A 12,016-nucleotide genomic window follows, 5' to 3' on the forward strand; every position below is an offset into this window, starting at 1 on the left:
ACGCTTATGAAGAGATTCCATCAAAAATTCCAGCTACAATAGTCATTTACAACATTAACCCCGTCTGCGCTGGATTTCTTATCCATTTCATGTCATTTTAATGGACAAAATTTGCTTTTTGTTCAAAAAAGAGATTTCTAAGCAAACCCAAATTTTTAAACGTGTGGATGTGTGTGTATATATATATATATATATGTGTGTTATATGTAATATAGTAATGGGTTCTGCCTGTTGTAGTGGTCAGTGTATATGTGTATATATATGTAATGTATATTTATGTGTTTGTTTACTCTTTGCCCAATAGCCTTCAGCTGTAAATGTTGCTGATTTTTGTGCTGGTTTTAGGTGTTTATATCCTTTACTACTTGCTGTTGGTTTCTGTAGTATTAGGAGGACTCCGATACTGCCTGCAGAGGATTATGGGAGTTGTAGCTCGTTGTCAGCCGGTGTCGGAGGCACACTATATTTTGGGCCGTGCTCGGTGGTACATGGCCACTCCGGTGATGTTGGTGGCGGTTACGGGGCGTCTATCACAGAGGAGTCGCGTTTTGTCGCGCCATCGAGGCTCTGGTTGCATTGATCGGTTCCAGATCACGTTCTAAGCTTTTGTGGCTGTGATTGGCTCGGATCCTGTACTGTTTGTACCGGTAAGGGTTAAAATCCACGCCGCGCTTTCATTCTCCGGGAACTTTGCTGAGTCGAAGCGTTTTCCAGCGCGGGTTTTCAGCTTCGTCAGAGCGGAACTTTCCATGCGTGTTCTGTTTACATCGTACAGAAGGTAAAGCGCCCGTCCCTCGGGGACATGTCCCTGGCACAGACGGGGTTAACGGTCAGTGTGATACGTTCTTATCGTGAGCTGCGCAGCATAACCGTGTGAAGCCTTTGTGTATTTTATTCCCGATTTATTCCAATATCCCCCCCACCCCCAATTCAGGAGAAACCAAAAGGAGTCTATCGATGAGGTTTCAGGAGGACCTCACCTGGGGGACCCTTTCATAGTTATTAGACGGGCCGGTCAGCGCTTGCCGTGATTGAGTTGTCGAGTTGTGGTTATTGTGTGTGTTGTGTTGTGACACCGATACTCACATCCGCTTCTTGTTGTGCTTTCCAGGACCCTACAGACTCCTGCCTCGGCCGCGTACCATCGCTGAGACATTCCGAGCGAGGAAAGGAGACCCCGTTCCGCCGGCGACATGTCCATCACCAACACCCCCACCAGCAACGACGCCTGCCTCAGCATCGTGCACAGTCTCATGTGCCACCGGCAAGGAGGGGAGAGCGAGACCTTCGCCAAGCGAGCCATCGAGAGTCTCGTGAAGAAGCTGAAGGAGAAGAAAGACGAGCTGGACTCTCTGATCACCGCCATAACCACCAACGGAGCCCACCCCAGCAAATGCGTCACCATTCAAAGGACGCTGGACGGCCGGCTGCAGGCGAGTGCCACTTATTCATATTCTAAGTATTATTAATAATAATAATAATACGTTTTGTATCAGACATCGTGAACGTAGCACCTTCGACAGAATGTTATAATCTTACCCGCTGTCAGCGTGGGGACGTTACGGTAGCGGTGAATGCGCGGGGGATTCTGTTTGTGTCCGGCAGCCCGAGGGAAAGTGGGAAAACAATCCCCCCCCCCCCCCCCTGTTTTGCCAAGATATCCCAGAGAACGTCTAAACAATCTCAGGCAAAGATAGAAAGTAAAACGGTGTTCGAGCCACAAAACAATTTTAGCAGACAAAATTATTTATATTAATATAGGAAAAGGTTAGAATGAGCAATTATGTCAACATTTGAAACTCATATGCCAGTTCAGATTGTGAGGCCTTGTCCTGTTTGTATGTTGTGCAGCGCTACGGCGTATGTTGCTTTATAAATCTATATATATATATATATATAATAGTACGCGGTCCAAGTTGTTCCAGGCAAAGCAGTTATAATGCCAGGTATGTCAATGCATTCCTATAACAGGGTTTTGTACGGCCGTGTATGTGTTGCGTTATTAAACATGCCCCTGTTCAAATGAGAAACTGCCCTGGTGATAAATAGCTGACAACAGTCCCGAATTTTCTGGAACATTTCTGGCAGAAGCGAGTCTGCTTGGTACCGTTTCTCAAGCACAGTGCGCAAAAACATGGAGTCTGCGTGTGGAAAGGCAAGGAGCCGGTGTTCCTTGTAGCAAACTGTTGGTTTAACGGAATTGAAGCCACCCGCGGGCGTTTTTTCTTTTGTCCTTGAAGTTTCTAGACGTTCTAATGTGCCGAGCTGTCGGGGCTGCGCATGTGGTTACATCGGCCCACGAGGTTCCCTCTGGTGAAAGCGTTGCAAATGAAATTGAAGGAAAAAAATATGATAAAATAAGCCCCTTCGCAGCCCACGAACCCAATAACGTTGGGTCTGAGCAGGCAAACGATACGTGGAATGTGGGGAGACCGCAAAGTCTATAACCCCGGACGGCCCGCCGATCATTCTTGTAGTTAAAGGTTTGTGAAGGTTGCCCCAGCTGGTACTCGGACCTGCTCTTGGATCTCGTTGGGTTATTTCTTGTTTATTAGCTCCCTGCAATCACTGCTTACGCCGCGTGGAAAAGGACGCCCCGAGCCACCTCGCGCCTCCTGGCTTGGGACACGTTGTAGCCGTATACCTCTAAATATAGATGTCCAATGTCTCTTATACTAGCCGATCGGCAACGTCAGTGGAGGAGAACACCTGAATGGGATTTCACTATTCAATCCCTTCTAAGTGTCCTCTGTTAAATATAACGCCGATGCAGAATACCCAGACTGTATTAGTCCCTGTGGTCATTTGGACCGTGGTAAGAGGCATACGGTTCTGTACGGGACAGGGTGTCCCTTGATGTCGGCAATAAAGAGCTGTTACTTCCAACTAACTGGACTTGTCCCAGGTACAGAACGTGGGGGTCTTGTTTTAATGTTTTGTGCAATCTCGTGCATACAATGTATAGACTGCCTATATCTGTCACATTTGAGTGGGGCCGGCCCGTTAATGCGGGATGAAGGGTCTGTTTGATAGAGGGGGGTTCTGATAGAATCGCAGCATGGCGTTGTAAACCTGATCCTTCATTGCCTCGCTCTCAACGTCGGCGTAAAGACGTGTTTAATGTGAATGCTTTCTCTCTGTGTGCAGGTGGCGGGCAGGAAGGGATTCCCGCATGTTATCTACGCTCGGCTGTGGCGCTGGCCGGACCTTCATAAGAACGAGCTGAAGCACGTGAAATACTGTCAGTATGCCTTCGACCTGAAGTGTGACAGCGTCTGCGTGAACCCGTATCACTACGAGCGCGTCGTCTCCCCCGGAATAGGTGAGGGATCAGAGGAGCCCTGTGTGTCGTGGGCTTGGTAGGAAAGATAATAAGTGCTTAACTCCTAAGTCATCGTTTAAAGTGCCGCAGAGGCTCGATCGGAGACCTGATCGTTTATTTTTATTTTTTGATTAATCTTTCAAGCCCTTCCCAAGACAGCAATACCCTTTAATCCTCCTGTTAATAAATTCCAGAGAAGGGTTTATGTCCCATCAAGTGCAACATTTGTTTCCAATCCTTTCTGCTCTAACTTCCGTTACCATCTTTGATGAATTACTGGATTTTTTTTCTGTTATTAACGTCGCTAATAAACGTTTATCTACCGCTATAAATATAATCTTTTTTTATTTTCGGCTAAATTTTTTCTTCCCGTGTGAGGGATTCTCACGATCTGCTTATTGTTGGTGTAATGTTTAATATAGAGAATTACCCCACCATTGCCCGAGACACAGATTCCCCGCTCCCGATGGCCGATGTCGCTTCCTGTTTCAAGGGTAAGTATCCCCGGACTGTATACATTTACTAGTCCTGTGGCTAGTTTAATGTATACATTAGAAGGTGTGCCGCGTCTGTCCATCACACGTGCACGTGGAGTGTGTGCACGGAAATGGTGAGCAGGCAGGAGGGAAGCTGGCGGCTCTGTAAACTTTTGCACGGTTCACGTTAGTTTTTTTGGTGTTGGGATCGGCCTGATTTAGTCTCGTTTGGAGGCAGCACTTTCCCCCCTCCCCTTATTGCTGTATGGAATACAGAAGAACAATACTTGGAGCACCTCGTCTTGCGCGCCGCCGGTCCGCTTTGGTGTTTCGGAGATGTATCGGTTCTTCTCTTAGTAAAAGAAAACCTTGTTTTGTTTCCTTTGCAGATCTTTCTGGGCTGACGCTGCAGAGTTCTGGTACGTGATGTTTTATTGGCCTGCTATTCCGACGGAGACGCGCACAAATTCAGCTTCTATATTTATACCAAATACCATATAGATTTTTTGTCAAGTAAAGCAAGATTTATGAGACCGGTCTGGAGTGCCGGGGAGCTCGGTCTTTCTTTGCTGGATGAGGGATAACTGGTATTTGTGGAACTATATGGGGATGTATATCATACGATTAAATATTAGATAATTATTTATCTGGTTTATAGGCACAGTATGCTCCCCCAAATTTTAATTGTATATTTAATGCATTTTTGAGTTTATTGCGCCTTGAATACACTACACTTTACCCTGTGTAAAGTCGCGCAGGCATTCCTTAGAGTTCCGAGTTGGAATTATGGGGCTTCTGCTCCGTTTAAGTCCTCCCCTGTTTGTGCCTACCAAAGCATTTAGTATATTCCCTGCCTGCACGTGCTCAGTAGCGCTCATTGAAGTCATTGAAGCACACAGATGGTGCGTGATTGGCTGCTGCTTCTCCCATTGCCTTGGCTAGTGCTACTGAGCACGTGCAAGAAGTGTACTGATGAACACTTCCTGCTTTCAGTAGAGGCAGCCAGGGGAGGAGCTAAACGAGACGAACTCCAATAATGCCTGAACCTGTGTGCATGCGCTGCAGTCCATGCAATAAGTATTTAACATGAAAATAGGACTGGAGAGACCCTCGCTGACAACTACTTATGATGAGGTCTTTGTGAATAGAGCGTATGTTGTGTTCATGTTAAGCTTGTGTCATACGGCTTGAATTAATTATTTTCTTTTTCATGCCAGCCCCGTCTGGCTTGCTGGTTAAAGACGAGTACGGCCACGACTACGTGGAGGCTCAGCAGGCTATATCCAGCGGGGATGGACACTCGCTCCAGACCATCCAGCATCCTCCCAGCAACCGATCGTCCAGCGAGAGCTACAGCAACTCCTCACTGCTCGCGTCCAGCGAACCCAGCACACCCAACGCCTCCACCTTCTCCAGCATTCCCGTCGCCTCCACAAGTGAGTCCTAGCGGCGGGGCTATTGCTGCCAAACCCGTGTAATGCATCGGTGATTAAAGACACCATGCGGATCCTAGCCCGTCGGCGGCGGTCGGGTGACCCCACATGAGCATAATATAATAATGTATATATTTATAAGTTTAATGGTTACATTACATGGTTTCGGGGTGCTGGTTGCTAGGGAGATGTGACGCTTTCCGAATAGCATGTCCCCTCTTTAGATCTGTCGCCGTATGGCAGTATACTTTAGCCGGGCGCCGGTGCTGATTACATGTGTTCGGTCTCTTTCCCGTAGGTCAGCCGGCTAGTTTATTGGCAGCCGCTCACAGCGACGGACTGCTGCAGATCGCGTCGGTGCCCCCCCAAGGGTCGCAGCAAAACGGCTTCAGCGCCCAACCCGCCACATATCATCACAGTAAGTGGCTGGTCCCCCGCAACAGTATCTTTTCCCAAATTTATACCTTTTTCATTTTTTTTCTCTTGTATTTTCATGGGGAAAACCTGATTTTCTCTCGGCATACTTATTAATATGCCGTGATTTTTAATAGTGGTCTTTCTCATCCCCCCCCCCCCCCGATAGAGCGTGAATCTCAGCGCTTTGCCCATAGAGCGCGATACTCCATTTCAATCATTTCGCCTTGTTTTGCATGGATTTCCATCGCACCGTCGTGTTGGGTGTGGAAACTTCTTATTCCAAAACGACACTGAGCTGATTTTAGGGTCGGAGATAACAATTTAAGTGAATAGCAGTCGTGTCATCGATTGTAGTGGGGAAAAAATAAGATACAATTAATGTTTTGTTCGCAATTCATACGAGATCCGATAGGGGTCTGTTGACTAAATGAAGAGTTTGCAGGAAAATCATTATGAAGGGCCGACGCTGGCAGGTTTCTCCGGCACGAAGGGCTGAGCTGGAGACTGAAAAGGATCTCCCTGATTAAACTATACATTATACAGGGTCGGCTAAGCCATTCCTATAGTATTAACTTATTGGGGATAATGTAAAGTCATGGAGTCCAGCCAACTCTTCCTTTAGTGAATAAGCCCCAATGTGCCGCTTTTTCATCTTCCCCGTTGATTGCGGTTCCGTTACTCCGGATTTGGGTCCAGCTCACGGTCCTGAGAGACCCCCGGTCTGCCATAACATTTGTCTGGAGACCCCTTCATCGTTGAGACATATTGCTTACACCGCAGATTAGCGAGACACGCGGGCCGGCGTTAGTAACCGTGTTATCTATGATATTATAGACAGTACCACAACCTGGAGTGGAAGTAGGACAGCAACTTACACACCTAATATGTCTCACCACCAGAATGGACACCTTCAGCATCACCCACCCATGCCCCATCCCGGACATTACTGTAAGTTTCTTTTCCAATGTTTTTATTTATTTTGCACATTTACCAGAATCATCCACTTTGTTTCCAACAGTGGTTTTTTTTCTTTATTATATATTTTTCTCCTGCATTGCACTTCTTTTGGGGAAAAGTAGTCTTCAGTCTCGCTCCCTCAAGTGTTTAATCTTAATGGTATAGAGATTGGAAGCTGTTGGGAATAGTCTGCATGCGCCTGCAGTCCTTACCCGCGGGGGGGGGGGGGGGCGTTCGTTACCGCCTTCCCGGCCCCCTCCTGAAGATATCGGTCATAGAAAAATATCTATAACTAATAAACGTATAATTCGTTTGTTTTTTTTTGTTGCAGGGCCCGTGCATAACGAGCTGGCGTTCCAGCCCCCCATCTCAAATCACCCCGGTGAGCATCTTATTTCTTATCTGAACCGGGAGGTTTCATCGGTGGTCTTTTTAATTATGCGGGACGGCAAACGACCTGCAGACCTGGCTCCGCCGCTTTTGCTGTGCAGGCAGGTCGGCTTCAAGGGTGTTAAGTCCCTTCAGCCTATGAAAAGTTACGGGGGGCGAAGGGGATATTGGTGGCAGGCTTCTTGGTCGCGTCCATGTTTTATAAGGATAGTCGATCTGACCCGGGCTTTGGCCGTCGCTGCACGTTAATAGGTCCATCACCGAAAAAAAAAATAAAAAAAAAAATAGGTCCATCACCGCCATCTTTGTAGTTCCGACGTCTGCTTTCCTTCCCCCGCGGGCTGCGTCTTCATTGGTGGCGAATGTGTTTTTGTCTCCGCAGCTCCGGAGTATTGGTGCTCTATCGCCTACTTTGAAATGGACGTTCAGGTGGGGGAGACCTTCAAAGTCCCGTCGAGCTGCCCCATCGTCACCGTCGACGGCTACGTCGACCCATCTGGCGGTGATCGTTTTTGCTTAGGCCAGCTTTCCAACGTGCATCGAACTGAAGCCATTGAGCGGGCAAGGTATATACCGCGTTCCGTTCTCTTTATTAGAGTGTAAGCTTTGAGGTCAGTGACAGTTTAACCCTTTAAGTTCATATTCATCCAGGCCTTTGGTCTGAAGCACCTCATGTGATCTCCATTGTCCACCAAGGAGACTTTAGTGGTTAATTGGTAAAACTCAGTTGTGGAGCAGCCATTGGGGGCGTTCCATTGGTTACCATGGCGACTGCTTCTCTTTACTGCTTTTCAGTCGATGCGTAAACCCCAGCCTTCTCGTAATCCCATTTATTGCTTTTATTCTTATTTTCTAATATTAAGGAATATTCAACATTTAATTGCAATCGACTTAATACTGAAATATTACTGATGTGTGATCATGTAACGCGGTGTAACAAGGGTTAGCGCAAGAGCGTGTTTGCTTGTCTGTAGAGCTGGCACTTGAACTGCGTACGTTAATCCTGCAACATCATCCGGAAGCTGCTTAGAAATAACGTTTGGGGGGAAAAAAGGGGCGATATATAATCTAGGGCAGAATTTTGAAGTGTCCTATTCTGTATCATCCTGCTGACGGAATGTTTGTCGGTGAACAATAGTGTGTCTCAGTCTTAATAACCCAGAGGGTGACTCTGACTACTAAAAGTCTGCGAAGGGCTGCGCTTCATTGGCGTTTCCATAAAGCATCAGCTCAGCTCAGTGCGGTGTCTGATCAGGGATCGTCACCTGACATGTCATGTGACCAAAAACAATGGCCGCCCCCAGCAGAGTTTATCAGATAGCTGTAAATAGCGCTGTACGGAGTGCTCAGACATTGTCTATGGGGCCCTTAAAGCTCTATCCCAGCACGGTTTTTTTGTGTTTTTGTGTCTATTTGCTGTATTTTAGTGTCGTCTTTGTCTTTCTGCGCAGGTTACACATCGGGAAAGGCGTGCAGCTGGAGTGTAAGGGAGAAGGCGACGTCTGGGTCCGCTGCCTCAGTGATCACGCTGTGTTCGTTCAGAGTTACTATCTTGACAGAGAAGCGGGTCGCGCTCCTGGGGACGCCGTGCACAAGATCTATCCGAGCGCTTATATCAAGGTGATTCTGTCGTTCTTAGCCATGTTACGCATCGGTCTATGTCAGAAATTTTTTTTTCCCTGCTGTGAAGACTCAGACCTTAATCAGTCGTTGGTCTCGTCTTAGATTCAGGAGCCGTATGTCTGTCCCATGCATGTTTAAATCCCCTCGCTGTATTACCCTCTACCACTTCTGCTGGGAAGACTGTTCCACTTTTTTGTAAAGTAAACAATGTTAAATTGTATATTTTTCATATAGATTAGACTGATCTGCATTAAAATAAAGACCATTAATTGTGTATAAAATGTTGTGGTTGAGGGGTATCGTGTTTTAAGAATTTTTTATCGTGTTTTTAAGAAGTGTTAACAATGTATAGTCTGACTTTCTTCCCTCTCTGTCTTGCTCCAGGTGTTCGATTTGCGCCAGTGCCACAGACAGATGCAGCAGCAGGCGGCCACAGCGCAGGCGGCAGCTGCAGCACAAGCTGCAGCTGTGGCCGGAAACATCCCGGGGCCTGGATCGGTAGGCGGTATAGCTCCGGCCATCAGTAAGTAGCTACCTCGCGTGTATCGTGTATGGCGGATAAATTGAACACACTCGTTCTCTTTATTTAATCCTTGGTTGGAGTGTCTTGGATGCGACGAGCTTATTAGTGTAACCAAGATATAACAGGTTTGCACACCGGAGGCGCGGTTGTTGGCGACGCTGTTATGGGGTCTTATAGGGTCCTCTTTCTTTGTCACTATGTTGAAACCTAATGTATTCAGAAGCTTTCGCTTCCTCCGCAGAAGCGGGTGACATTTGCCCCCTAGTTACTTTATGATGTGGTGAAGACTCTACCTAGAGACCTAAGCTAATATAAAAAAAAATAAATATATATATATATTAAATGTTTCATATACAAGATATCAAAGGAGCGAGTCTCAGGGTTATTAGGAGAGATCCAGACAAATGTCTAACTGACGGCTACTGATGTCTGCCTGACGGCTACGGTCTTGGCACTCGTGCGACTTTCCTCCATCTTTTTCCTTGCGTCGCGCCTCTCTTAGTAGTCCGTATAGCGTATACCTGCCGTGGGCTAAACGAGACGGGCAGAAGTGCTGTGAACAACCCTTCTCTGTCTCCGCAGGTCTCTCGGCGGCGGCCGGCATCGGCGTCGACGACCTCCGCAGACTCTGCATCCTGCGCATGAGTTTCGTTAAAGGCTGGGGTCCCGACTACCCGAGGCAGAGCATCAAGGAGACCCCCTGCTGGATCGAGATCCATCTTCACCGAGCTCTCCAGCTGCTGGACGAAGTGCTTCACACCATGCCCATCGCAGACCCCCAACCTCTGGACTAACGCCCTCCTCTCTGTCAATCAGGACCCCGTCACTAATGTGTATATATATTACATTTTCAAGATCGAAGGCTGAAGACTGCAATCATGTTTATCACGACAATACACGCATCGGCTTGGCGCAGGGCTGGGATTAACTGCGTCCTTGTTTAGTTGTAATAAAGTACCCGTTACTTTTTTTTTTTCTGTCTCTTTCCGCTGCTCTTCGCTGAAGCTTGCTTTAAATGGAGTTTAGCCAAATATGCAGAAATCTTGGAATAAGCGAAGAGCTCATAAATCGGAGATTTTCGTGTTTTCCCAGCTTTTACGCTCCTCGCGCCAAAACGGGATAAAACGTTACTTTAGCAAACCCTGCCGCGTGCATCAAAGCATCAGATGGAGGAAACCACCCCTTAGGTATAAATAGGGGTCCGCGCAGACCGATGGCTACCGTCTCCAAACCTGGACTGTGACCCTCGACTCGGCAAGGAATTAATGGCCGTCGGGCAACAAAGGATTTTAATGGTTTTTATTTCTTTGCAGGCTGTTTTGTTCTGAATGTGGTAAAAAATGTGGTAATTTTGGAAATAGTTCTACAGAAGTTATATCCTCTCAATTAAAGCTAATAGAGCATGGGGTGTATAGAATGGGAGGTACAGAACAAAGAAGCCAATTCTGCGTTATATGTATAAAGTTTACTGATCTGGGGAAAGTCATTGATCTAAAACGGGGGTTGGGCTTAGAGCTAGGTCAGCATGAATGAGGAATAACGCATTCATAATGTGTGTAGCTGGGAGGTCAGATAATGGTATAGAGAAAATAAGTTCAGGAGTATGGTGGCTTTTGATCCAACGATTAGCGGGTAATTTAGGCAATTTAGTGTTAGAGCAACATAAACGTAGCTGTGCGAAGGAATAAAAGATAAGGCATCAATCGCAAGGTAGCCTCGTAACCGGACTAACGTGCCTTGAGCCTGAAAACGGTGGAGAGCGAGTGGAAACCGGGGCTTGGCTTCACTATAAAGCGCCGTTCCTTTAAAACATCCTCTTCCCATCGGCATATACACGAAACACTTTAAAAATCTGTCATTTTTGGAAACGCCAAAGTTTGAAAGCCTCGCTGTGTGTTTTGTGCCATGCCGTATGCAAGATGAAATTGCCGTTTAGTTGCCGACCTTCCTTTTTAGAAGAATGGATGCTCGTAAACTTTAATTTTTTTTTCTCCTTGGAAGCTTTTATGCACCTTTTTTCTTTTCGTTTATAAACCTAAACCTTGTAAATTGTAAATCCTCCAAACGCCGCTCCTGTCTCATTCATTCGCAATTTAAGTTTTTGTCACGATGTGTATAGCACAGGGTTTTTAAGTTGCCAATTTGTCTTAACCGCTCTGACGGAGAAAGCCAAACTTTTTTTTTTTTTTTTTTGCGTGTCCTCGGCTCACACGTGTGTAATATTACCTAGATCATGCCGCCGATGGTCGGATCGTTTGGGAATGGCCTTGTATGGACAGTAGTTGCGATGATAAAAGGATCATGTACGCTTTGTATCTAGATGTTAGAACCTTTAATATCTGGAAGAGAGACTTGTAGCCACTCGCGTAGCGCTCTGTTCCGTTTCTATGCCGCCGTGGTAGCGTCTTTGTTGACATGTACAGTAGAAAGTGACTTGTGTTCTAACAAATTACTAATTCTCAATAAACAGCCATTTGTTTATTACGGAGAACTCGCTTCTTCTTCCCATCGGTGGCCTGAACGTTACAAGCCCTCAGACATTCGATTTCCACGCGTGAATCTGCGTCTATAAGCTTTGGAAGTGACTTCTTGGCATCCGTGGCACGACGTTTAACCCTTTCAGGACGGAGCTGTTTTTATTATTTGTACCCTTCGTGACAATAGCTGTCATTTTCTCCATACTGAACCCACACGATTTTTATATATATATCTTTCTTTTCAGGACAAGAAGGGCTTTCTTTAGATACCATTATTTTGATCTAATTTACTATAGAGGTTTTTTTTTGGTTTTTTTTTAAAAAATAAACTTATTTAAAAAACAAACAAAACAAAACTACAAATCTCCAGAAGCTAATGAAAAAAATCTGCTAAATAG

At 46.2% G+C, this 12,016-nt stretch overlaps 1 protein-coding gene across 1 annotated transcript; it reads left to right on the forward strand.

Moving 5' to 3' along the window:
• Positions 1–1,193: 1,193 nt before the first annotated feature.
• LOC149284211 (SMAD family member 4-like) lies at positions 1,194–9,935 on the forward strand. The gene is made up of 11 exons (XM_089496973.1): positions 1,194–1,433; positions 3,148–3,322; positions 4,188–4,217; positions 5,016–5,234; positions 5,530–5,649; positions 6,483–6,596; positions 6,937–6,987; positions 7,378–7,561; positions 8,447–8,615; positions 9,003–9,141; positions 9,724–9,935. The coding sequence occupies exons 1-11, from the start codon at positions 1,194–1,196 to the stop codon at positions 9,933–9,935; spliced, it is 1,653 nt and encodes a 550-aa protein (XP_089353099.1).
• The last annotated feature ends 2,081 nt before the right edge of the window (positions 9,936–12,016 follow it).

Source organism: Sceloporus occidentalis, unplaced genomic scaffold (genome assembly GCF_023333645.1).
Source record: "Sceloporus occidentalis isolate IW3139 unplaced genomic scaffold, rSceOcc1.0.p SCAF_97, whole genome shotgun sequence".
In the NCBI taxonomy this organism is placed as follows: domain Eukaryota; kingdom Metazoa; phylum Chordata; class Lepidosauria; order Squamata; family Phrynosomatidae; genus Sceloporus; species Sceloporus occidentalis.

Coding starts and splice junctions, on each gene's coding strand:
- LOC149284211 (XM_089496973.1), top strand. CDS start 1,194: ATGTCCATCACCAACACCCCCACCAGCAACGACGCCTGCCTCAGCATC. Junction 1,434..3,147: donor CGCTGGACGGCCGGCTGCAG/GCGAGTGCCACT, acceptor CTCTGTGTGCAG/GTGGCGGGCAGGAAGGGATT. Junction 3,323..4,187: donor CGTCGTCTCCCCCGGAATAG/GTGAGGGATCAG, acceptor TTTCCTTTGCAG/ATCTTTCTGGGCTGACGCTG.